General features: G+C 40.3%; 7 protein-coding genes across 7 annotated transcripts; 4 read left to right on the top strand and 3 right to left on the bottom strand.

Annotated features, from left to right (window-relative positions):
- Positions 1-12: 12 nt before the first annotated feature.
- Positions 13-384, top strand: HO133_008114 (uncharacterized protein; the record flags this gene model as incomplete). The annotated part of the gene is made up of 1 exon (XM_037298982.1): positions 13-384. The coding sequence occupies one exon, from the start codon at positions 13-15 to the stop codon at positions 382-384; it is 372 nt and encodes a 123-aa protein (XP_037156318.1).
- Positions 385-782: 398 nt separating this feature from the next.
- Positions 783-1799, top strand: HO133_008113 (uncharacterized protein; the record flags this gene model as incomplete). The annotated part of the gene is made up of 1 exon (XM_037298981.1): positions 783-1799. One exon carries the CDS (start codon positions 783-785, stop codon positions 1797-1799), a length of 1017 nt encoding a protein of 338 aa, XP_037156317.1.
- Positions 1800-2150: 351 nt separating this feature from the next.
- On the bottom strand, positions 2151-2600 carry HO133_008112 (uncharacterized protein; the record flags this gene model as incomplete). The annotated part of the gene is made up of 1 exon (XM_037298980.1): positions 2151-2600. The coding sequence occupies one exon, from the start codon at positions 2598-2600 to the stop codon at positions 2151-2153; it is 450 nt and encodes a 149-aa protein (XP_037156316.1).
- Positions 2601-4067: 1467 nt separating this feature from the next.
- On the bottom strand, positions 4068-5892 carry HO133_008111 (uncharacterized protein; the record flags this gene model as incomplete). The annotated part of the gene is made up of 5 exons (XM_037298979.1): positions 4068-5374; positions 5458-5551; positions 5627-5683; positions 5734-5808; positions 5872-5892. 5 exons carry the CDS (start codon positions 5890-5892, stop codon positions 4068-4070), a joined length of 1554 nt encoding a protein of 517 aa, XP_037156315.1.
- A 1656-nt stretch (positions 5893-7548) lies between these two features.
- HO133_008110 (uncharacterized protein) lies at positions 7549-9345 on the top strand (the record flags this gene model as incomplete). The annotated part of the gene is made up of 5 exons (XM_037298978.1): positions 7549-8104; positions 8290-8476; positions 8632-8759; positions 8914-9140; positions 9241-9345. 5 exons carry the CDS (start codon positions 7549-7551, stop codon positions 9343-9345), a joined length of 1203 nt encoding a protein of 400 aa, XP_037156314.1.
- A 1208-nt stretch (positions 9346-10553) lies between these two features.
- HO133_008109 (uncharacterized protein) lies at positions 10554-11523 on the bottom strand (the record flags this gene model as incomplete). Its single annotated transcript, XM_037298977.1, has 3 exons — positions 10554-10589; positions 10656-11296; positions 11460-11523. 3 exons carry the CDS (start codon positions 11521-11523, stop codon positions 10554-10556), a joined length of 741 nt encoding a protein of 246 aa, XP_037156313.1.
- An 11143-nt stretch (positions 11524-22666) lies between these two features.
- Positions 22667-24327, top strand: HO133_008108 (uncharacterized protein; the record flags this gene model as incomplete). Its single annotated transcript, XM_037298976.1, has 3 exons — positions 22667-23022; positions 23073-24075; positions 24127-24327. 3 exons carry the CDS (start codon positions 22667-22669, stop codon positions 24325-24327), a joined length of 1560 nt encoding a protein of 519 aa, XP_037156312.1.
- Between the last annotated feature and the right edge of the window lie 224 nt (positions 24328-24551).

Raw genomic sequence — 24551 nt, 5'->3', positions numbered from 1 at the left:
CTCGTCTCCAAGATGGATCACTCGACCACCCAGGGTTCCGCATCGAATACTTCGGTCACATCTACTCATGTATGCGATTCTGAGAACGAGACGCCTGGAAAGTATACATGCTACGATATCGGCACATTCCTCGCTCTTTACATCGTCCTAGCCACGACATGCACCGTCGATGTTGCCGGCGAAGCATATGAGCAGAGCGAAAAGGCGTCGAAGGCACATCAGAACGTTGAGATCACTGACGCTCACGTAAAGCTGGCCAGACGTCCTGGCCGGAAAGTAAGGCGTGATACAGGTGAGAACCAAGCTGGAGAAAAAGGAGCGGATGAGATATCACGAATTGGTAAATGGTTGGAGAAGGTTGTGCGGAATCTGAAAGCTGAATAATGGCTGCATTTTTGGTTAGTATCCCAAATAACACGTGAAAAACCTCTCTCATCTACATTCCCTACTCGTCGGCCCTGGACTATTCCATGGAATGCTGTACGGTGACTGCCTCGCACAAAGAGGTAAGTGCACAGGGCTCGACAAAGAGAACTAGAGCCACGCTTTAGGTTCATCGACACAATGCCATGCTCAAGCGCTCTTTGTCGAGGACTACACCCAACCTATATATATTAACACTTTGCACCCACACTCATCCAATCCCATCTCTTACTGATCTTCCTTCACTTTCTCATACACCTGACCAGCCTTCGCTAACCCACCTCTCCAAATTGACGGTTCGGGACCAGCATACACTGAATACTCGACCTCGCCATCAACGAACCTTGCAACTTCCCACAATGGCAGCGGCGTTCCTCAGCCAGCTGCTTAGAGTCGAGAACAGCGTGGAGCCCAACAGCAGCGAAAGATGCATCGTCTGTCTAACAGAATGCGGCACGCTTTGTGACGAGAGCGGCATCGTCGAGTGGGAAATGCGCCTCCCGTGCGACCACAAGGTAGGCTCCCGATGCATTGCTACCTGGCTTGATCCCACAGGCGCCGCCAACAACTCGTGCCCCGTATGTCGGTATGTCTTCTTTCCCGCACAGCCTCGGCCGTACCTCGAGCATGGGATTATAGAAGAAGATCACTTTGACATGTCAGACAGTGGTGAGTACGACGGTCCTGGATCGCCAAACTACAACGCTGACAACGCTTGGACTTTCAACCCTGTCAATCGGGATTTCGGCCGCCTGTATTATCATGGAGCGGAGGATGACGACGATCAAGGTTGGGGGCCAGACATTGGCGGAGGCAACATTCCAGGATCGCCAGACTACAGCCCCCGATCCTCTGACAGCGCTCCGAGATCCCCTGTCAGCTCGAATCTCGAACACCGGGGAAACACAATGGCGGAGGAGGAGGACGACGACGACGACGAAGAGGTGTCTGAAGAGGATATCCACGAGGGAGCGAGCGTGACGAGCGAGGTCGAATACCGCTCCGGCACCGACCTGCAGACCGTAAAAGCCATGTGCGAAACCTACAGCTACCGGCTCAACTTCACCTCCAGCTCGAAGACGATCGCCGTCTCCCAGCGCTTCGCCGAGAAGATCCACGTCGCGTGCGCGCTCGCGGGCCACGCTCCGCCGTCCGTCGCGGCGGTCGCCGTCTTCGTGGCGTCCCACCTGGCGGGTGCGCCGAAGACGGCGCACTGGGTGTCCCTGATGTCCGGCGTCGACGCGGACGCCATCGCCGGCCTTTATTGGTTCGTTTGCCCGGCGCGGGTACGTGCTGAGCTTGTGGACGAGGAGATGCTCGCGATGATTGATAGGGGCGATCGGGAGACTGTTCTTGGGTTTCTGCCGGGAGTGTGAGCGTTTGGTGGGGGATTAGATTGGCGAGAGGGGGCAGGAGATGGCGGTAGTTTGTGCTAAGGGTTGAAAATAGTTGATGCAATGATGTAGAATGGGACGAAATATCAGATCGTAAGTCTTCAACATTTTCGAGGATGAACAAACGTTCATTTTGTTAGGATTTCATGAGTGCAATGCAGGAGAAGCGGTCAGTGTTGGAATGCAAATCAGTTTGTTCACAAAAGAGAGCAAGTTGAGATTGATTCCTATCTCCCAAAATTCGATGTGTAATTGAGCAGCAAAACTCTTCCACATCATCATCACTCCACCAACTCGAACTCCCACCATCAGCTCGACTCACCAGCAAGTTACCTACCATTCACTATCCTCCTCGGAGCTCTCCTCCATCCTAATCCGCTTGCCCCTCCCCATCCCGTCGTCCCTCATCTTTCTCTTCTCCCCCACCCTCGGCGCAGCAGTAATCGTTCCATACGAGGATTCTACCCAATCAGCCTCGAGCATCTGCCTCAAAATTGCCCGGTTGACCGACTGTTTTTTCGCTCGCTTAGCCGAGACAGTGCGCGTTACGTACCGCCCGAAGGGATAGTCCTTCAATGGGTCTTGGCTGTCGAGCAGCGGACGGGTCTCCTGGTCGGTGAAGATTGGGCTGTTTTCTTCGCAGTCGCACTCATAGTGGAGACCTGTCATGCTGACGACGACGAGGGCAAAGGCGGCGAAAAGAGCTAGGATGAAAATGACAAGGCCGAAAGTATAGGGGTGGGTGTTGGTGGTGAGGATGACGGAGTTGATGAAGTCAGACATTGTCACAGGGGAGGTCTCTCTTGGTTGGATGCTTGTCTGCTGCGACTTGGTATGCAACTGGATTGAGGGAGAGAGGGAGGTAAGTTGGAGGCTGGAGAGTTTAGAGCTGGGGGTTGTTGGATTCAACGATGGGGACGTGGGGGATTCTTAAGGAGAGGAAAGACAATGCTGGCTCACAATGCTTTGTCGGCCTCGGTTGAAAAAGAAAGTCCTTTGTGCCGGAACATGGCGATTGTGTATTCGAACAAGAGGACAATGCGTAGAAAGGAGCGCAAATCTGGAGGGGGAGAGAATGGTTTCTTTGCTGACCCAATCCTTCTCTCCGATGCGGGTATACATGGGACATGTGGCGATTGAAAGGGGAAGATTTCGGGACAGAAATGAAATGGCGGCATGAAGGTTCTCGAGGTCAGCAAAGTCAGCAATGATCCGTTTCTTCAGGGAATGTGAAGACCTGGAAGCACCTCATAGGGAAAGTCGGTTTAGAGTACAGACGCGGGCATTGCTGAGAACCTCTCCTCAAATAATAGCACAACAATCTTCTGACAAGCTCCGCTGACCTTCTGTTGCTCGACCAGAGTATAATGTACTAACAGAGCTTAGCTTCTGGATTGATTCAGTTGTCGAATGGATGGTGTAGCCTTCATTGGTAGAGATGTATCATGTTGTGGACAAAGGCGCAGTAGGAGGACGTCGTATCAATGCGAGTCGACAGTATGCCCGTGTTCAGACAGGCCACTTGGTTCCTTAGCTGACTGCAAGTTCGTAGCCTCAAGCCATCTCAAACTCCTCCGCCGCTTCTGTCTTTGTACGTCGCTGCCAGCTATGAGGACGATTCCACTATGAATAGATGAACGGAATGGTAAGACCTACAAACGAGTAGAGTCGGTATAAGTGTACTATCAGCGCTGCACCGCTGAAAAACCCGAATACTAAGAGGAGAATTGTCGCGGTCTGAGTTCCAGGCCCATCCCACCAGTGCCTGGCTTGTACTCGGGTGACTTCAACGATACTGTTGGATGACGCGAGCCCCATATTCCGAATTGGAAGGGCCTGAGTTGTGGCAACGAGGCCGAACACCACGAAGACGAGGACTACTACCACATGAAGAGGTAGAGCGGAATGCATACTGGCGATTGAAGAACTTTTTGGTGGGTATGAAGTTGATGTTTTGATGCTGCCTAATGAACATCAAACCACTGTGTGGTCGCCTTTCAGCAGAGAGTGGAGTAGCTAGATATCGAACTGAAGGGACTCAACTACTTCGGTGCTATCGTTAGGTGTTACAGACACTTTTCAGAACCGTCAAGACGACTCGAGTGCTTGGAGACTTAATGATAGATGTGGAAAAGTCAGGCTGTGTATTCCTGAAATGGTGTTCCGTTGAGGTAAAACCCAGGAGACGTTCTTAAATGCAGTGCGACAAAAGCACGAGAAGCAGTGGGGGCTTGCCTAATTCTAAGATCCTCATTTAATCCAAGGCAGTGAGAAAGTGCCAACCCACTCTTCAACTTCCCTCCTCAGCTCAACAACCTCCCGCACTTCATTGCCATCACCAAGGAATTCCACGAAGGCTTTCACGCTTCCAGGATTCTTCCGTCCCTTCGCCTCAGACTCGTCCTTGGCCTTTTTGTCCAGATGCTGCGTTATTGTTACAGCACGATCAACAATTTCAGCAACTCTTGTAAAATCGTCCGGCAACAATCCTCGGGTGGTCATAGCAGGTGAGCCCATTCGCAGTCCGCCTGGTTTCATAGCTGACTTGTCGCCCGGTACAGTGTTCTTGTTGCTGGCAACGCCCACGAGCTCAAGCACACGTTCTACACGGGCTCCATCTACGCCTTTGTTCTTGAGGTCGACGAGCACCAAGTGATTATCAGTGCCTCCCGAGACAACACTATATCCTAGACCGCCCTTCTCCTTAGAATTGCCCAAGCGCTCGGCCAGAGCCTTTGCGTTCAACAACACGGTTTTCTGATAGTCCTTAAACTCGCGGCTCTGCGCCTGATGTAGAGCAACTGAAAGAGCTGTGATGGTGTGGTTATGAGGCCCGCCCTGGTGACCTGGAAAGACCGAAGCATTGATTGGACCTTCGAGGTCGTACATCTCTGGGTGGCCTTTCTTATCCTGTCTACGGACGCCCTTGCGGAAGAATATCATGGCCCCTCTCGGACCTCTCAGCGACTTGTGGGTAGTAGTAGTGACGACGTCTGAGTGGGGGAATGGAGAAGGAATGACACCTCCGGCCACAAGGCCTGATATATGAGCCATGTCGCTAAGCAGATATGCCCCCACCTTTTCTGCAATCTCTCTCATCTGTGCATATTCGATAAGTCTGCTATACGCTGAAGTACCGGCGATGATGATTCTTGGGCGGTACAGCATCGCCAGCTCTTCGAGCTTCTGGTAGTCGATAAGACCCGTCGACTCGTCAAGTCTATAAGGTAGGGTCTCGAAATACTTTGAGATCGCGGATATCTTCTTGGTGGGAGTCTGGTATCCGTGAGACAGATGTCCGCCGTGAGGGAGATCAAGACCCATGATTCGATCATGCGAATTAAGAAGAGCAGAGTAGGCATAAAGATTTGCGGGTGATCCAGAGAGGGCTATTGATTCGCACGTTAGCAAGGCACGCACGTCAAGTCCGCTCAAGAGCGTACGTTGCACATTGACTCCCCATTCTTCCTCGCTTAGGCCAAACGTCTCCAAAGCTCTTTGTTGGCAAAGTCTCTCTGACTCGTCTATGTGCTCATTACCGCCATAGTATCGGGCCCCTGGGTACCCTTCCGAGTACTTGTCTATTTGTTGAATCCCTTTCAGCTCTCATTTCTCCTATGCATAACTTAAAGAGGCGTACTTTGCATGATACTGCCCAAGGCATCGAGAACTGCTTGTGAAGTGAAGTTTTCGGAGGGTATGAGGTTGATGAAGTGTTTCTGCCGTCTTTTCTCCTATATATCATGCGTCAGTGAGGATCCCTCTGGAGCCCATTGTGGGAAGCGGTTGTCGTTTGGATGATAGCGTACCCTTTGAAGTATTTCATAAACAGCAGGGTCTGCTTCTTCCAGATTTGCAGCCAATAGCTTAGACATCATCAGAATCATTATACATGGAGTTCCCACAAAAACGGTACCTTGTGCTGACCTTCCAAACTCATAGAGGCCGTTCCTCGCCTCGACAGCCATTGCCACTGCTGGGAGCCCAGGGACTGGATAGATGGAGACCTCCGGGCAGCAGCATACAATGTACGAGACCAACATCTGGTACATACAGACATGTTCATATTGAACATTGATGGTGTAAGCTGATGCTTCAGAGCATGCAAAGCTTCACCTCATGATCAACCTGAAGTATATGAGTGGGGACTGGAAGGTAGGCTTCATGCTTAGCGGCGGGATCTCGCGGGATCTAAGACGATTTTGTGATCGTGCCTGTCTTAAAATCCTGTGCCCACAAAGCTTTCGTCCAACAAACAACTACAATCCAAGATGATGAGATGACTTCTATGGCTGCTGCAGCACTCACTTGGACAGTGCAAGCTCTCTGATGTGGGCTATGCTGAGATGTCCTGGGTCCAACTCACCACCTTACAAGGGACATTATGAGATTTTCTGATTGGACGTGTTGTTGTTACTCCTTTCTTAGAGCTGCAGACCTACCGGCTCTCTATATCCCCTTCACCCTATGCATGCCTCTATTGCAAGCCCAGTCACGATACCGCCATACAGCTATAGAATCGCCAACCCTGTCAAGACGAGCATACTGTCTTATTCTTCCTCCACCATGGTATACAATTGAAATGACCCCTATCCAGCTCTTTGTTCGGTTCTGACCTATGTTACCTTGCGTTGAAGGTTGCCCAGGATTGCCACTTGAAGGGCCCGAATGCTCCCATAGCGTTTCGTTGTGCATCACGCTCTCCTTGGGGGAATCAGAAAGCCTGACAAAGATGAAGTCTCCTCCTACCATGTAATGAGGCTAGTTCTGGAAGAATACGATTCATGTTAAGTCTCTCAAACCGTCAAATGTTGAATCTGTGTGCTTTTGTCTATCATGCTTGTCGTCTCTGTCTCTGCCGTTTGCAATTCATGTCTCTTTTCAATTGACAAAGAAGAACGATGAGTAGCGTCGTCAAATCCGACTGCTACTCAATCAAAGCCAATCTTTTTTCTTTGTTCTAGTTGCACATGGAGCCTTTACCCCATGGTCATGGTTAAATAATGATGAAATGGAAAAAGAATCTGAGGATAGTGTGGAGGATGGCCGCATCCTTTCTCTTGGTCATTGATCATTGGCTATGTAAAAGTTATCGATGCCTATGCATCACGTTCGCGAGAGCCAAGTAGGAGAAAGTGGTGCCTTCATCACTTTAGGTGTGGCATGCCAAGCTTAGGATGGAGAGGAAGGTAAGGTACCTTATACCTTAAGGTAGTTTAAGCATCCTCGGCCCCGCCGCCAACGGCACCCGCGTTGTGCGACTTCCCGTTCCTACTAGGAACATCTACCCTTGAAATTTCACAATCCACTTCTACCAGTCACGACCTCTGTCTATCACCAACCTCATCGAATCCATCCTCGCGACTGACTCACAAGCTGTCCCTCGGTGCAGCCACTGTCCTCGAGCTGACTGTGAACCAAACGCGCTCGTCACCGTACGGTAGTAGCACGAGGTAGCCATCATCCTTGTGTTGACCAATCACAACATTTTGAGCTCATCACACGAATACTCATACAAATCGCAGATGGCCACCAATGATCCCCCCACTTACCCACGTCTTTCGTCTTTCATGCCAATGGCAGGCTCCAGTTATACTAACGCTCGCCAACCTATTGTGAAACCTCACTCTCAGGTAAATAAGAAGCAAGTCCCGCAGGTAGATTAGTCCGACCTTCAGGTTACGCGTCAAATTTTTAACTCTCAATACAGTACCCTGCCGTCACCACTGCAATGCCCAGTTCGCGCGGCGATAGGCCCAAGCGTTCAGCAAAGCAAGTCCATCTGAAACCCGGGTATGTCGATTCAAGCACCTTGCTCTTCGACAGCGACGATGAAGGCATCGATGTTGCCAAGAGTAAAGATGAGCATGACAGCGAGGACGAAGGCAAGAGTGAGGATGATGATGATGAAGATCGCCACATCGTCAAGAAGCCTCGTCTTGGAGGAAAGCCCAAGGCTCAAGCTAAGAAGAAGGCTTCCCCACCGCCGCCAGACTCATCGTGCCTGGCTTACTACCCAGAGATCTATGCAGCCGTTCAGAAATGGAACAAGATGCTCGGCTTACCACCTCCTCACCCGATGAGTGAAGCGTCCACCAACAAGATGCCAGAGCGTGAGGTCGATTCGCCTGAGGCACAGGTTGCGAAAACTGTGGCGACCTATGGTTTCGGGGCCCTCGATGCCGTGCCCCCTGGTTTCAGACTAGTACCCTCTAATGCCATCAAGAAGAACTCATCTTATGATGAGACAAAGGCTGGTTTTGAGAAGCTTCCAGGAGAGATCCGCAGTATGTCCTTCCCTCTTGAGCTTCTTTCCCCATCGCGTAACACTACAAGTACTGCCACACGCAGCGCGTTGGCAGCTACAATGGTCGAGCTTCGCATCGAAGAGCTCACTCGACTCCCAAGGCTGATTTCGGTGCCCAAATTTTCGTCTAGAAGAAGAAATGCTAACCTCGAGGTATCAATCTAGATAAAATCTACGCCCTTGTTTTCGAGAAAGAGGCGCCCATCGACTTCACGAACCGCGGCGGCTTTGCCCACTCAGCTGCTTTCCTTCGCGTCAATAAAGTCGTCTACAACGAAGCTCGCGCGTTCATCTATGGCGGAAACCGCTTTGTCTTTGGTTACAATCATTCCAAATCTGGAGCCTACTTTGAGTACGTTCATTTCAGAGCTGGTCGTTCCTATCTAGTATTAGAATTGAGTTGCAAGACAAGTTCCGGAGGCAAGAGGACCTTTCTACTCCCGAGACCTGTCTTGCAACTCCATGTCCTACCTCAAATAAGCAATGCTGACTCCCAAATTCGCGTAGACCTGTATGGAATGAGCTCGGTTGGACCCACGTTCGTCGCTTCTTGACGGATATTGGACCTAAGAACATCAGCCTAATCCAAACTGTCGGTGTATTCTTCTACGACGCTAGTCAGTCAGGCAACCCCGGTATGATACCATTTCAGTAGAGAGATACCTTCCTATTGAGTTGAAAACGGGAAGGTTGTTTGCCGCAGTCATTTTCCTCAGAGCTGTTTCACGACTCAATTTTGTGCTATGAGGAGTGTGTCTTTCATTGGGCATGCTGACTCCAGAGTTTTAGGCACGACTACGAACCAGCGTCGCTATACTTACGACAAGGACCTCCTATGGGTCCTCGATCATCTGAGCCAACACGGCAAAATTCTAAAGCTCAAGTTGGGTTTCTGCGGACGCCGCAAAGTTAGAATGAGCACTAGAGATAAGGACTTCCTGATTGCTTTGAAGGGTGTCAAGACGGACAAGCTCGAAATTGGAAATCCTACTTGCGATGGGGAGGGCAAGTTTGACGTACGTTTCTCGCAGTCCATGTTTCCTCTGTCAATCCAGTTTTTTTTCTTTCATTCTGGGAAGCCTTGCACAATCAATGCTAACTCTGAATTTTTGACAGAGACATACCCATGACAGACTCGATGAGTTGGTTGAGGAATCGCTCAGAGATGTGATGGTCCGTCCTCTACCGCTGAAGGACCTTGATCCACGCCTGGAGTTTTGAAGTCAAGCGAAGAGCTTCACTGCTGCTTTGGAGGTAATTCTATAGCCTTTATGAATTCCCCGCATGGGCTAACCTGCTGCAGTAAACCACGAAAGCCTTCTCTGTGCTCAGATCCAATCAACATCAACAGAATCCTCTACATGTTCCACAGACCCACCACAGGGTACTCCGTACTAATGTCTGGACCAAGGAAGCATACATGAAAGATTACACCACTCCTAATTCTGCACGAATACTTCGGCCTGTTCAATCATGACCCCTTGCTCTAAGCTTATGCTTCGACCAGAGGAAGCAAGTCTCGACGATCACATCAATTTCACTTCTGGACGAGGTCCTTGACGATGTTTAATACTAGCTAGTCTTTATGTTACGAGAAGCATCCTACACTGTCTGCATCCACCGGAGAAGCGATCATGGCTGCCAGAGCATTCTTCATCTTCACGGAACGGACTCGTTCATGGCGCAGACTAATCCTTTTTCCCAATGGCTTAGCAGAGGGATGCACAACGTACAACCCTTCTGCATCCTTCGCTCCGTGTGCATGCACGAGCAGGCAGCCTTTTCCGACAGCATCTTTCACTTCTCGGCAGACTTTTCGATGGAACGTGTACATTTACAAAAGCTTGCATTTGCTACTAGACTGATCAATAGAATCCTACAAGTCACTCCATCTTGCTTGTGATGCATAAGTAGCCGCTGTCAGCTGGCCAGTAAGCCTCCACTTTGCCCTTACATCCTCGCTGTATCACCTTCCCATTAGCCACTCCACTACTCGATGTATTCCTTTTCAAACGCGGAATCATCTACACGTCACATTTTGATTCCACATTGCCAAGCATGATCAAGCACCCATCAACGTAAACAGTCCGTGTATTGCGCACGACCTCAACTAAGTCTAGTCCTTGATCAAATTGTTGCTTTGCGTGAAGAATCGAAGGTACATTAATTGGATGTGTAAAAAGCAGCATAATGAAAGAGTGGTGTCTGCAATGAGAGAAAACAGATGTGCTGTGGCCATGTATGCTCTGCTCCTGCAATGCTCATGAACGAGAAAAGAAAGCGCAATGCAATGATGTCTGTGTACTGATATCCATCACTCGTTGCTTCTGTTGTTGACGCTACCTCTATTTGCATACCCACAAGCATTCCCTTCAATATCACTATTGCGAAGTCAGGCCTAAGCATCGTCGAGGACTGCAGGGTAGGCCTTAAGCGTAGTAGGCATAGCCGCCGCCGTAGTGAGCCTGTGTAAATTCCATCAGTATACCTCTCATCTCTTTCGGCTCATGGAAGGACGGCTAGCGACTTACACTACGCTTGGGCTTCTTGTGGTGAAAGTAGTACTCGGAAGGGATTCCCGTAGGAGCGGTGTACGTGACGAAGGACGATGGCGCTGAGGCGAGGCCTGTTGATCCGGCGGTGCCACTGGCTGATATGGTCTTCGCAGATGGATCTCCGGTGGATGCGATGGTTTTCTTTGCTGAAGGGTCTCCGGTCGATGCGATGGTTGTTGTGTTACCTGAGACCTTGGTAGAGACAGCACTGCCTATGGTGCCCGATGGGTAAGAAGTAGAACGCGACAAAGACGATGGGAGAGGATATGGCCCGTGAGAAGGATAGTAGGTTGGATATCCTGAGATGCTAGAATTGGATGTCTTGTATGGAGCCCCGCTGACTGTACCATATGTGGCATTGGCGGATGGAGTAGGACTGCCACTGATGGTAGTGGTGTTGGGGTCGGCACTGGTGCTTGAACTTCCAGTGGAAAACGGCGCGGTGCCTGAAGGGAAGTAGGAGCTCGATGAATAGTTCCCGTAAGGAGCAGATCTTGATGGGACAGTGGTACCGGGAGCGGTGCCACTCACACCAGTGGAGAGAGTGGGCGGACTGGTCCCAGTACCCGTAGTTTTCAAACTGGGGAATGAGAAGCCGCCATAACCATAGCCGTAACCTTTCAAGTAAGTTAGCCTTAAGTCTCTTCCAAGAAAACAAATCGACACAAAGAACACAGAGTATTTGGCTCCAATCGATGAGTTCCGCTCAAAGCAGAACCTCTCTTTGAAATCCGATTCTTCCACGTTGAGGGTAAGACAGAGAATCACTTTTCCACTTACCTTGTGGCTCTCCAAAGGCCAAGTTAAGGAAACCTCCCAGCCATGCCAGTCTTGTTAGTTGCATCTTGATTAACGATTCTCCTGCTCTGTTAGTAACAACGGTCGAGATGAATGTGAGCCAGCAGAAAAGGTCAAGCAAGATGTGGGTGATCCTGAGCTACCTGAAGCTTCCCTTATATAAGCTCCAGTGGAACTCCCACAGCTCCTGTCGGCCGAACAGGGTCTGAAAGATTGTCACGCAACTCTTTTCCCTCACTTGCACCTGACGCAGCCGTGATGCCGTAGGGCAAGGATCAGCGGAAAATTGGATCTGCTGAGGTTCCAGATACACCTCATTCCTGGCGAGCATCGTCGCATTGGGAGGATCTTTCGAGTGCGTGGGGTCTGGGTAATGGACAGCGGTGAGCGGTCATCCCGCTGATTGGCGTAGGGAGATCCCACATAAGTGCATACCGAAGGAATCCGTTGCAAAGACCGCCAGTATCAATTCGATTCTTGATAGATGTGGGTCCAGCGTGCGCGCACCCCGTGCATTAGCTTTGCATATACACCGGCACTACCAGATTGCAGTGCATACCCGTGAGCATCTAAAATGGGAATCCACAACTCAAACCTGCAGAGGAAATCTTGTTCAGGAGAATGGAGACGAAACAGCGGGGCTAATGACATTGTGCATATGTGAATGCTCACAAGGCTCAGATGCCGAGGAGCAGTGGTTGGAGAAAGTTATGACATATCATATTGGCCAGAAACAGTTCCCTGCCTTCTGAGTGGAGTCAAATGAAAGCGAGAGCAATCAAACTGAGACAGTGTACTCCCGTATCCCTTTCACTCTCACAAGTCTGAGAGCTCGGGAAGACTTGACCATGCGGCATAGTGCGTGTAAAAGCGTAGACGCAAAGGATAGTGTTGATAGTCATTGGTGAGAAGAGGAGCCGTATCCGCAGCTGCCAGTAATCTAATCACGGCGACCGAACTCTAAATGACACGCATTACATTCAGCTTTGTACCTGCTTCTAGTAAATTGGCAGGTCTAGCGCTTACAGGCCAGGGACTGGCTCCTGTAGGTTGTAGCTATTCATCCTTGATTGACTCTTCCTCGTCACTCAGGAACGTCCAGCCACACGCAACATCTTTCTCGACAATGCCCTCGGTTCCGAGATGGTCGGCAGGAGGAGACCAGACCCATCGAGTGTGCGCTGCCTCTCGCTGTACGAGGATGAATTACGCGTATTTATGAATTCATGTAGTCATCTTGAAATTCAAGTTCGGCTACCGACATGACGGTTGGGGGCTGCTTCGAAACGTTGCCGGCTTGGGGATCATTGGCAGCTGCAGCTCAGCTGCAACTCGACAATTGGAGGATGATCAATTGCCCATGGCGAGTCTTCTCACGCCTAAAGTGAGAACACCTTTCTCGCTCTAAGCGTGGCAAAGAGTGTTAACGTGCGTGGCTCTTTGTGGCGACGCCTTTCTTTAAATGCTGGCTGGATGGAGATATTCGGTGGTGCTCATGCTTACTTATGATGACGCTTGTGATCACGCCATTGCCGAGGAAGGCGCGGGTTCCTGGAAACAGCGTCGGTCATGATTGCAAGGGAAGGCACAACAATGAACTTCTGGATGAACTGACTGGCAGTAGAGGGTTAGAGGACTACTGGACTACCTTAGAGGTGGGGTTTGAGGCTTTTAAAATCAGGCACAGGCTTGACGGGTTGATCCTCGCCTAGCTTCACGCGCTCTGCCGAAATTGGGACAAATTTGATCCAATCAGTCTTACTACATAGCATAAATCTACACCCTAAATAAGGGTGGTGGTGGCATACCCCAAAAATAATCGGTTGCCTCATAGCGAGAAGTCACATCCTCTTCTCAATCGTGGTGGCATACGCTACAACACACTGTGGCCTCATAGTCAAAGTCAAGTCTTGTCCCGCGAAACAGCTTCGTTCCAATCCAGCCATTAAGCACGCCATGTTTTCGTGCAAGTGGATCCCTGGCACAAACATTGACTGAAACTGATAAGGGAATCTCTGATAGGATTACCATCTAGAACACGGCCCAAGATATTTCCAGTGGCCCAAGCGGTCACAAAATCCTTTTGACTGAGTCAATGATGCTATTCAGCAAAATCCTGTCTCCTCTCATGACAACCTGCGCGCTGACTCGCTCTTCCCTTTCCCAGACACCTCCGATGCCGCTCAGGCCGCTCAGTAACATTCCAGGCACACCCTCACTGCCATTTTCGACCAGACCTCATTTGGCCTCGAACTAAGAACGCGTCCAGAAGTAAAACTTTTTTCCCCTAGGCCGACGGTCTCGCGTAATCACACTTTCACACTAAAGAAATTAGACTATATCGAGTATCGCGTCGCATATATACGTCGCGTGATATAGTTAAGTCGTGGTAAATCTATTCTATTATTAGTAAGTATTATAGAAGAATAGAAGAATAGAACATCTATATAAAATAAAAGAGAATTCTATTAAGATAAATTAAATAATATTATTAATAATTAACTTCGTTTTTTATATTAATAAAAATTTAGAATATAATATAGAGAAAAAAGTTATTAGAGTTACCCGCGTAGCGCGAAAAAAATAAATCTTTTTTATCTATTAAAGAAATTCGCTTTTTACACTTTAAGTAGAAAATAAGAATTATTCTATTAAGATCGTTAGCCTAAATTTAAGAAGAAATTATTCTCACTTAATAAATTTAGATATAAAAACGCGTGAAGAATCTTCTTAATCGTAGATCGACGGTTTTAAGACTTATAGATTTTTTAAGAATTTTTTTAAAAAATATTTTTAGAAAAATTATAATTTAGATTAAATATTACGATAAAGGCGAGTATTCTTTTTCTCTATTATAAATTTTTTTAAAAGGCCTTTCGACTTAATAGATCGTCTCTAATAATATTTAAAAAGAGTTATTCTAGAAAAACGCTACTATTATAGATATTTACGATAAAATAAAATATTAAAAAAATTATCGTAATATTCTACGCTTAACTTAAAGTTAATAATAATCTTTAGAGTATAAATAATTCTTCGTGAATAGTCTAATAAGACATTTATATTACTAGAGATAATCTATTAAATCGAAAGACCTATAAAAGAATTTTATAAATTATAATAATTATATATTATTCTATTTTATTCTTATAATTATTATCGAAGTAAGTTAAATAATATTATAAATAATGAAAAGTATAAGCGATATTCGTAGTTCTCTTTATTATAAAAGTGCGTTTATTCTTTATATATCTAAACGCCTTCTAAAAATCCTATAAAGAATACTCTTATTACGCTTTCTTCGCATTCTTCTTATTAATCTTCTTATATTTTCTTCGAATTTTAAGAAGTAACTTCTTATAATAGAGTCGATGACGAGATATAATTTTTATATTATTATCTATCTTCTTTCTTTTATTTAGAATATTAAAAGTATTTTAAAAGTCTTTAGATTTTTTAAACTCTTAAAACTTATAGATAATAGTTTATTTAAATAAGAAGAGTTAATATAAGCTCGATTTTTTTATAAAAAAAATAATATTTAGTTAAAACGAATCTTTTATTTTCTTTATAATTTCTTAAGAATATATTAGATAGTTAATAGATTCTTATAGTATAGTTAACGTTAATAGCGTATAAAAATAACGTATCTATTTAAAAAGAGATATTAGGAAATCTTTTAATTCTTAATTAACTCTTTAATATTTATATATAATATTATCGAAGGATTTTTAGATATATTATTTACGTAATAAAGTATTATAAGATTATTAAAGGTTAGATATAAGGATTTCGATTTTAACGCATTTATTATCTATTTCTAAATCTCTTAAAATTATAGAATATCGAGATTATTATATTAAACGCTATTATAAATATTATATAATACGATATTAAGAAGATAAATAGATCTTAACATATTTTAAAGAATATAATATATCTCGATTTAATAAGAAATATTATTAATATATATGAGTCTAGATATTAGCGTTTTAGAGTTTATAATTTAAAAACTATAAATAGCGTATAAAGTTAAATCTATTAAATACGATAAGATTTTAATATTTTCGAGATTTTAAAAAGAGTTATATAATAAAATAGTAAAGAGAGAAAGAGTATAAGAAGGTTAAACTAATCTACGAAGAGATTAATAATATTCGTTAAAAAAGAAATTATAGAAAATATTTACGAATTAAGTAGATACTCTTTATTTTCCTTCGCTTTTTTTATAATATCTCTCTCTCGCTATCTTAATATACGTCTATATTTAATTATAATATAGCGATACGCCTATTAATTTAATACGTTTTTCTTATCTAAAAATCAAAGATCTTAAGATATATAATACTTTTAATTTTTTAAAGATTTTTAATTTATTTATATATATAACGTAGTATGGCGAAAGTCTACTTTATTAGATTACTATTTTTTAACTTCTTATAATATAATAAATATAAGATTATAGAAAAATTATAAAGAAAATAAAAGAGTATAGAAAAAATAAAAAAATAAAAAATATAGAGTTTAATTTTTTTTAAATAATGACTAAGAAAACTTAAATTAAAAATAACTTATATTTAATATATTTAGTATTCTTTTTTTTATTTATTATTAAATATTTATAATATTAGAATTTATAATTTTAAGTCTCTTTGATATTAAAGAAGTCGAATTTAACGTAGAGATTAATAAACTTTCTACGAAATTTATGAGTTAAAGTCTTAAAAAAAATCTTAACGATATATATATTATTATTATTATCTTCGATTTTTTCGAAGTTTAGAAGACTATAGTAGAGACTTTATAAGGTATTCTAGCGAAAAATACTTAGAGAGATTATAAAGAGTTAATATCCTCTCGATAAAATTATATTTAAGATTTTTTATTAATATAAAATTCGTAATTAATAAAAGCTTTTTAAGGTCTTCGCGAAAAAAGAATTTAAAGTAAAATTAGCTAAGCTAATTATTCTCTCGAAAAAAACGCTAAAATATATTATCTTTTAAATTTATTTAATTTACGATATCTCGAATTCTATATTAAAATTTACGATATCGAGAGATATTAAGAATAAAATATATTCTTATATAGAAAAAATGCGAGCTGCGTATAGTAATTACTACGCTAATAATCTTCGATTAGAAAATATAATATTTCGACGAGAAAGAGATAGAATATAGAGTAAAAATCTATCGCTATTTTATACTATTTTACGATTTATAAAAACTCTTTAACGACGAAAGATAGATTATAATTTTTTAAGACGAAATCTCTTTTATTCTTTTTTTATAAATAGTTTTTTTATATTTATATTTTTATTAAAGTAATTTACTAATTTATAAAAAATTAAAGTTAATTATATTTAATAGAGTATAAAATTAATAAATATCTCGATTTTAGAGCGACTTAAGAACTTTAATTATTATTTTTTAAAAGATCTTATCTTATAAACTATCGTAAAAAATAATTAAGATTATTAATTTTAAATTGATTATCGTTAAAGGTTAATAATATAGTATATATATAAGATTAAGTTTTTATATTTACTTCGTTTCGATAAAATAATATATATTTAGTATTATTATATTAGAGTTTTAGATATTTATAGAGATTTTATAGAGTTAACTCTTTTATTTCAAAAGACGTATTAAATTAAAGATATATATTTATCGAAGTTATTTATTAATATTTCGATTTTAATAACTAATTATTTTTTCTAGAGATTAAGCTATTCATTTTTTATATTAATAATAATTATTTATATCTAAACGCTATTTATCTTTTATTATATTAAATTTATATTTTCGATATTAAAGAAGAATTTATTTTTCGAGTATTTAATATCTATAATTAGTTATTAAGCGTAAATAAATCTATTATAAATACTCGTTTTTATTAAAAGAACTTTTTTTTAATTTATTAATAACGTATTCTTTTTAGATCTCTAGTATTATAATAAAGAATTTAAAGAATAATTTATTAAATATCGAAATAGATTCTTTACTTTACGATATATATTCTTTTCGTAGAGAGAGTATATAGTATTTATCTTATTAATATCGTTAAGATATTCGAAAATTATATAACTAAGAAGAGTAAAGTTTAGCTTATAATAATTTAACGATTATTTATTATTTATAAAATTAGAATAATAATTCGATAAATACGTAAGAGGATTTTATAAATCTTAATACTTAGATAAGAGTATTATATAGAGCGTATAATCGTATATATAATTATATATAAGAGATTCTATTTTATAGAAATAATAGAATTTTTATTCGTTTTTAAAGAATAAAATATAATCGAGAAAGATTTTAATTATTACGAAATATCTTAATTCTTATTAAATTTTTTAAAAAATAATATAATAATAATTTAACTTAATATTTAATAATAATTATATTACTTTTATTGAATAATAATTATTAAAAAATAATTATTATTAAAAGATTATTATTAATAAAAGATTATTATTATTAAAAGATTACTATTAATAAAAGATTATTATTAATAAAAGATTATTATTAATAAAAGATTATTATTAATAAAAGATTATTATTAATAAAAGATTATTATTAATAAAAGATTATTATTATTAAAAGATAATAATAACTACTATTAATAAAAAATTATTATTATTAAAAAATAATTATTATTAAAAAATTATTAGTATTAAAAAATTACTATTAATAAAAAATTACTATTATTAAAAGATTATTATTATTAAAAGATTATTATTATTAAAAAATTACTATTATTAAAAGATAATTATTATTAAAAGATTATTATTATTAAAAAATTATTATTATTAAAAAATTATTATTATTAAAAAATAATTATTAATAAAAGATTACTATTATTAAAAGATTATTATTATTAATAAAAAATTACTATTATTAAAAGATAATAATTATTATTATTAATAAAAGATTATTATAAATAAAAGATTATTATTATTAAAAAATTATTATTATTAAAAAATTATTATTATTAAAAGATAATTATTATTAAAAGATTATTATTATTAAAAAATTATTATTATTAAAAGATTACTATTATTAAAAAATTATTATTATTAAAAGATTACTATTATTAAAAGATAATTATTATTAAAAAATTACTATTATTAAAAAATAATTATTAATAAAAGATTACTATTATTAAAAGATAATTATTATTAAAAAATTATTATTAATAAAAAATTATTATTAATAAAAGATTATTATTAAAAAATTATTATTATTAAAAGATTACTATTATTAAAAGATTATTATTATTAAAAAATTATTATTATTAAAAAATAATTATTAATAAAAGATTATTATTATTAAAAGATTATTATTATTAATAAAAGATTACTATTATTAAAAAATAATAATTATTATTATTATTATCAAAAGATTATTATTATTAAAAGATAATAATAATTACTATTAATAAAAGATAATTATTATTAAATAATTATTAGTATTAAAAGATTACTATTATTAAAAGATTACTATTATTAAAAAATAATTATTATTATTATTATTATTAAAAGATTATTATTATTAAATTTATATTTAAATTATTATTAAAATATTACTATTATTAAAAGATTATTATTATTAAAAAATAATAATTATTATTATTATTAAAAGATTATTATTATTAAATTTATATTTAAATTATTATTAAAATATTACTATTATTAAAAGATTATTATTATTAAATTTATATTTAAATTTTTATCAAAATATTACTATTATTAAAAGATTATTATTATTATTAAATTTATATTTAAATTATTATTATTATTATTATTATTATTATTATTATTATTATTATTATTATTATTATTATTATTATTATTATTATTATTATTATTATTATTATTATTATTATTATTATTATTATTATTATTATTATTATTATTATTATTATTATTATTATTATTATTATTATTAGTAAAGAGAATAAATCTTAAAAGAATAGTTCGATATTATTAAACTATCTAACTACTTACTTAGTTTTATTAAATATCTATACTATATTATTACTCTTTATACTTTTTTCCTTCGACTTATTAAATTTAATTATAATTACTATTTAAATATAATATTAGAAAGATTCTTTAGAAAAAATAAAGAATTTTTTACTTTCTTTTATTTTCGTAATTTTATAAATTATATCTATATATAAGTATAAATTTACTATCTTCTAAAAAGTCTATATTAAAAATATATATTAGAAAAATAGTTTTAATAAAATAGAAGAATATATATCGCTAAAGAATATCTTAGAAGTATATATTATAGTAATATAATATTAGCTAAGTATTATAGAATCTAAATCTTTACTCTTTAGAAATATCGTAATATTAGAAAATAATCTTATAAAAATTAAATAGATATATATATTTTTTTTAATTAGAATATAAGGATTATTATCGCGTAATTAGAGTTAAAGTTTTAATATTACTTATTAAATTAATCGTTAAAAATAAATAATTAGAAAATAGCTTTAGAAAAAAAGAAGAAATCTCTATTTTATACTCGTATTTATATAATAATAAGTTAAGATTATTTAGATTAACTAAAAGTTTATCTTCGATTAGATATAATTATTATTCGTTAATTATAAAAGATATTAATAATTATTTAGAATTTATAAAGAAATATATCTTATATTTTTTATTATATATATAATACTTTAAGCTATACTCGATCTTTCGAAAAAACTTCGCGCTAAAAATTATTTAGAAAAAATAAATAAAAAAGAAAAGATTGCGATAATATTATAGCTTCTTTTTCTCACTTAGATTTTATTTATAGATTTTAAATTATCGTCTTAGCGATCTTGATATCTAATATAATAACGCTTTCTTTAAAAAAAACGTAGTATTAGATTTTCTATTCGAAAAAATAGAATAAATAATTAGAAAAAAGAGAATCTCACTTATATATCTTCTCGAACTCTTTATTTTAGCATTTAATTTATTATTCCCAGCTTTTATTAGTGCTTAAGAGCGCTATATATCTGTAATAAGATATTCTAGTAGATATGTAGAATAATGAAGATGATTTGATATGAATATAGATATGGGTATATGGAATGATAGAAATATTGCGGTAAGAACGAAGAAATAAGCGATATGAGTAAGTTTTTATTTAGAGTTATACGCTAATTACGCTAACTATATTAAGTTCGCGTGCCGACGGTCCTCGCTTAAACCGTCGGCCTCTAGGGAGAAGCCCGCCGAAGGATTTAGAGTCGTAGATCGCGATCCCAAGCTCGGAAAGCGTCGGGGGTTTCATGGTCGAGCTTGAGGCAACGTAGCAGTCGTGTTGGTATCTGTCTACAGTTCTGACGCTGGGGTTGAGCTGCTCTAGTGCTGATACTCAACGCTTGAGGAACAAGACCACGAAAAATTGAAGCCTCGGAAATTGAAGGCTCCTGCAATTTACCGAGCGCTTGCGGTATAGGGGCTTGCTCCGTCGACAGAAGTTCCCGCCGTGCTTGCTCCGTACTATCCTAACGCAAGAGCAGTCTATATTGAGTGTTGCGACAATGGGCCGTCCGTTGGGCTGTGGACTTGTGCCCCAAGGATGAACAATTTCACCACTCCCCACGATGGCAACGCCACCGTGCAACGCAAATTCTAAAGATGATTGACATATCCTAGGCCTTGAATGTGTTGCTAAACTTGCAGTGTAGAGAGTCGAGGATGCATTGAGATCGTGGCAAAGGGAAGGCGAATGTGTAAACTTCGTTCGAATTGTCCGTGTATCAGATATCTGTGGCCAAAGGCCATATCAAGATCATCGCTTCACATCATGGTTCCGAGAATACCGTCTCTTCGGAAAACAGCTCGTGGCTAGAACATAACTGTTATTTTCTTGTCAATTGAAAACGATCATGCAGCATACCAAGAAATCCTCCAGGTTTTCCTCTGGCTTTGATCCTTAGTGGCAGACGACTGGAGCTAGATAAAGAAGACAGTTAGATGGATGGGCAAGTCAATGAGCGGGAGGCAGCGGCGCGCCCGTCAGAAAGCTATACGAAGGGGATCATGTCCTAGAACTCTTTTCGAGAAGAGCGAAGTCTTCGAAGACCTGTCACTGCCACTCCTTAGATTCATCTTCCTAGCAGCTCAAATATGTGCTGGGGCACGGGCTACCCAATAGTGGAAAGCTTGTCGATACCGTGGGAAGACTAAGGTACTCACAACAATTCACCACTAAATCAATCTGATCCTTCGGAGAGCTCTCTGAGAATCCTCGAATAATTAGAATGATTCTTACTGATTCTCAGGGGGGGATTCTCTAAAATCCCTCTGACCCTTCGGGGGCTCTTCGAGGGCTCTTCGGGGCTTCTACCGAAGGAGCTCTTCTCGCAAGCTCGATAATCTACGAAGACTAGAAGTGAATTTCTTATTCTTAATATATCTTCAGTATTGCTCTATCAAATATCGTTCTCAAAGCGTTATTTAAAAGCGTATAACTACGGCTATAATTCCAATTTAATCATACAGTATATAGCGATTAGGAATTAAAGGAAACGGTAGATAATATTTTGATAATGGAGGTTCAGTCTTATAATGTTTTCTCTTGAAGATATACCCGCGTTTAGATCGAGATTGAAGAGATAAGATGAGTTTTAGCGTAACCTGAGGATCTAATTGGTCAACCGTAATTTTATGGTTGTCGAACATTTTGTGATTCCAATCTTGAGTAGAGTAAGAGAAAGCGAGCTTTCCAATCAACCTGTCAGTTGGACCCATAGTGGGTCAGCCTCAGGTTGAATCGATCGGTTAGACGTTCCATACTGGTCTCGGTAGAACAGGCGGGATACACAGCAAGGGGTTTTCCTGGGCTCTGAGGGAGTCGAGTCCATAGGATATGCTGATGCGTATAAACGCCGACTTTAGGGTCTGAAATCTGCCAAGCCAAGCTGCCAAGCACGGATTCCTTGTTTTCGATTGCTTCATTTTGTTTGCGCGAACAGGGAGGACTCGTCCAAGTCTAGTTTGGAGGAGAGTTCTCCCATCTCGCGACCATAGAGTACAGGGCATGAGGCATTATTCATAGCATAGCTTTTATCCTCCTCACCTTCCTTTCTGTCTTGAGGAGAAGCCACAGACGCGGGTTGTTTACTCTGGAGAAGGACTTCCCTATACCTAAGACCTGGACCTAGGATCCGCGACCATGATCATTACTTCCTTTCCAACCGTACTCCTCGTCCTCCTCCCCCTCATTACCGCAACAGCGGTCCGTCGAAGCATCCCACGGCCCGGCCAAGTAGGCCAAGAGCGGCCGTTGATCACCCCATCGCCGGCCAGCTGGGATCCAACCAAGACATACAAAAAGAGAGGCGTGGTCAGTGATCTTGCCGGGGATGTCAATTCCATACTCAGCGGCTTGGGTTCAGACATACCCTCATACGTCGCGTCAGGCGTGCCCAATTTCTTCCAGGGTTTTCCTACTGGGGCCGATGTGCAGAGTAGCTTGGGGCTCAACGATACTCAAGTCAAAGCGCTGCCGACACAGGTGCTGAACATACCGTGAGCCATGCTGCATATCTCCCTCACATGTCAGGTACTGATAAGGCCAGTGGCTATGCCAATTGGACAGATCAAGGCTGGAATCTCCGCTTCCACGGCAACGTCTTCAAGCAACCTAATATCACCGAACAGAGACTAGATGATCTTGCGAACGTATTCTTGGTCGGCACTTCCGTTGAAGATCTTCCACCATCCCAGGCTTCGCAGGCTCGAAACCTGACTGCTGAAATATTCATAATCCAGCAGAGCAACCAGAATGTGACCTTCAATCTCCAGCCCGCACCTACTGCAGGGGCCTCTGGAGAACAAGGCGGAGGCGGAGCCGTGACTCCACAAGGCGGAAGTCAACAGATTAAGTATCCAATTCCAACAGATGCGGAGGGAGACTTTGACGGCTTCGTCCAAATCAATGACGCTGGGCTCGATGCTGGCAACTCTACAAGCGAGATCCAGCGCCTGAATGTCTACACGGAGGGAGATGTGAATGGAAATGCAACTGCCTACCTTGTTCCTCCAACAGGTCTGGGGATCATTTCCGACATTGACGACATCCTACGCGTTACCCAGATCTACGAACCATCCTTGGGCCTCCTGAACACCTTTGCCAAGCCTTTCACTCCCTGGATGAATATGCCTGACATCTATGCCAACTGGTCGCGCACCCTTCCGAATTTCTGGTTCCATTATCTGACCACCACCCCTGAGCAAGTGACTCGCAATTACATGGATTTCATCTACAAGAATTACCCTGGCGGCTCCTTCGACGATCGTCCTTTGAACTTCAGCGACGTCAGCGCTACATTGAGCATCCGCAAGTTCTTACTCGATAAGGTCTTCCAGACCTTCCCACAACGAAAGTTCGTTCTAATTGCGGACACGAGCAATAGCGATGTTATGAGGGATTACCCAGCCATGGTAACAGATTACCCAGGCCAAGTACAATGCATCTTTCTCCGGAACACCACGAATACGGATCCCGGTGATAGATTCCCCTACGATACGAGCGGATTCAAGAATGTCCCAGCAAGCATGTACATGTTCTTCGTCGTACCTGTAGGATTAGCCCTCCTTCTTTACTGTCTTTGCGAAAGCTAACCATCCCAGGATGATCTCACAAACCTAGACATCGCCAACGGGCAATGCGTCAACACTACCATCAAGCAGAACCTCACCTTTGGCTACCAGGGCTTACCTGATGGGATCAACCTTGGCAGTGCCAATAAGAAAGGCTCTGGAAGCTTGCTTGCGGCATCGACTACATGGGTGTTTGCAGCGGCGATGGGAGCGGCGATGTGGGCGCTGTAGCCCTGCAGAGATGATACAGATTGTACACTGCCAGTTTACATACAGTGCCACGAGCCACGGAGTAGCGGTCGTTTGTTGCGTTTGTAGATACCCTTTGTACAACACGCCTCGGCATTGCATAGCGGCACGCGGTGTCAACTCCTTACAGCAAGTTCTCCGTAAAGTCAAGAAAAGACAAGGCATCCAATGCCTCATTATCAAACTTCCCCCGCAAGCCAGAGCCA

The sequence above is a fragment of the Letharia lupina genome, assembly GCF_014066315.1.
Source record: "Letharia lupina isolate WasteWater1 chromosome Unknown contig_4, whole genome shotgun sequence".
Classification (NCBI taxonomy): Eukaryota; Fungi; Ascomycota; class Lecanoromycetes; order Lecanorales; family Parmeliaceae; genus Letharia; species Letharia lupina.
The sequence above is the reverse complement of the archived record's forward strand: the minus strand, read 5'-3'. Positions and strand labels throughout refer to the sequence as shown.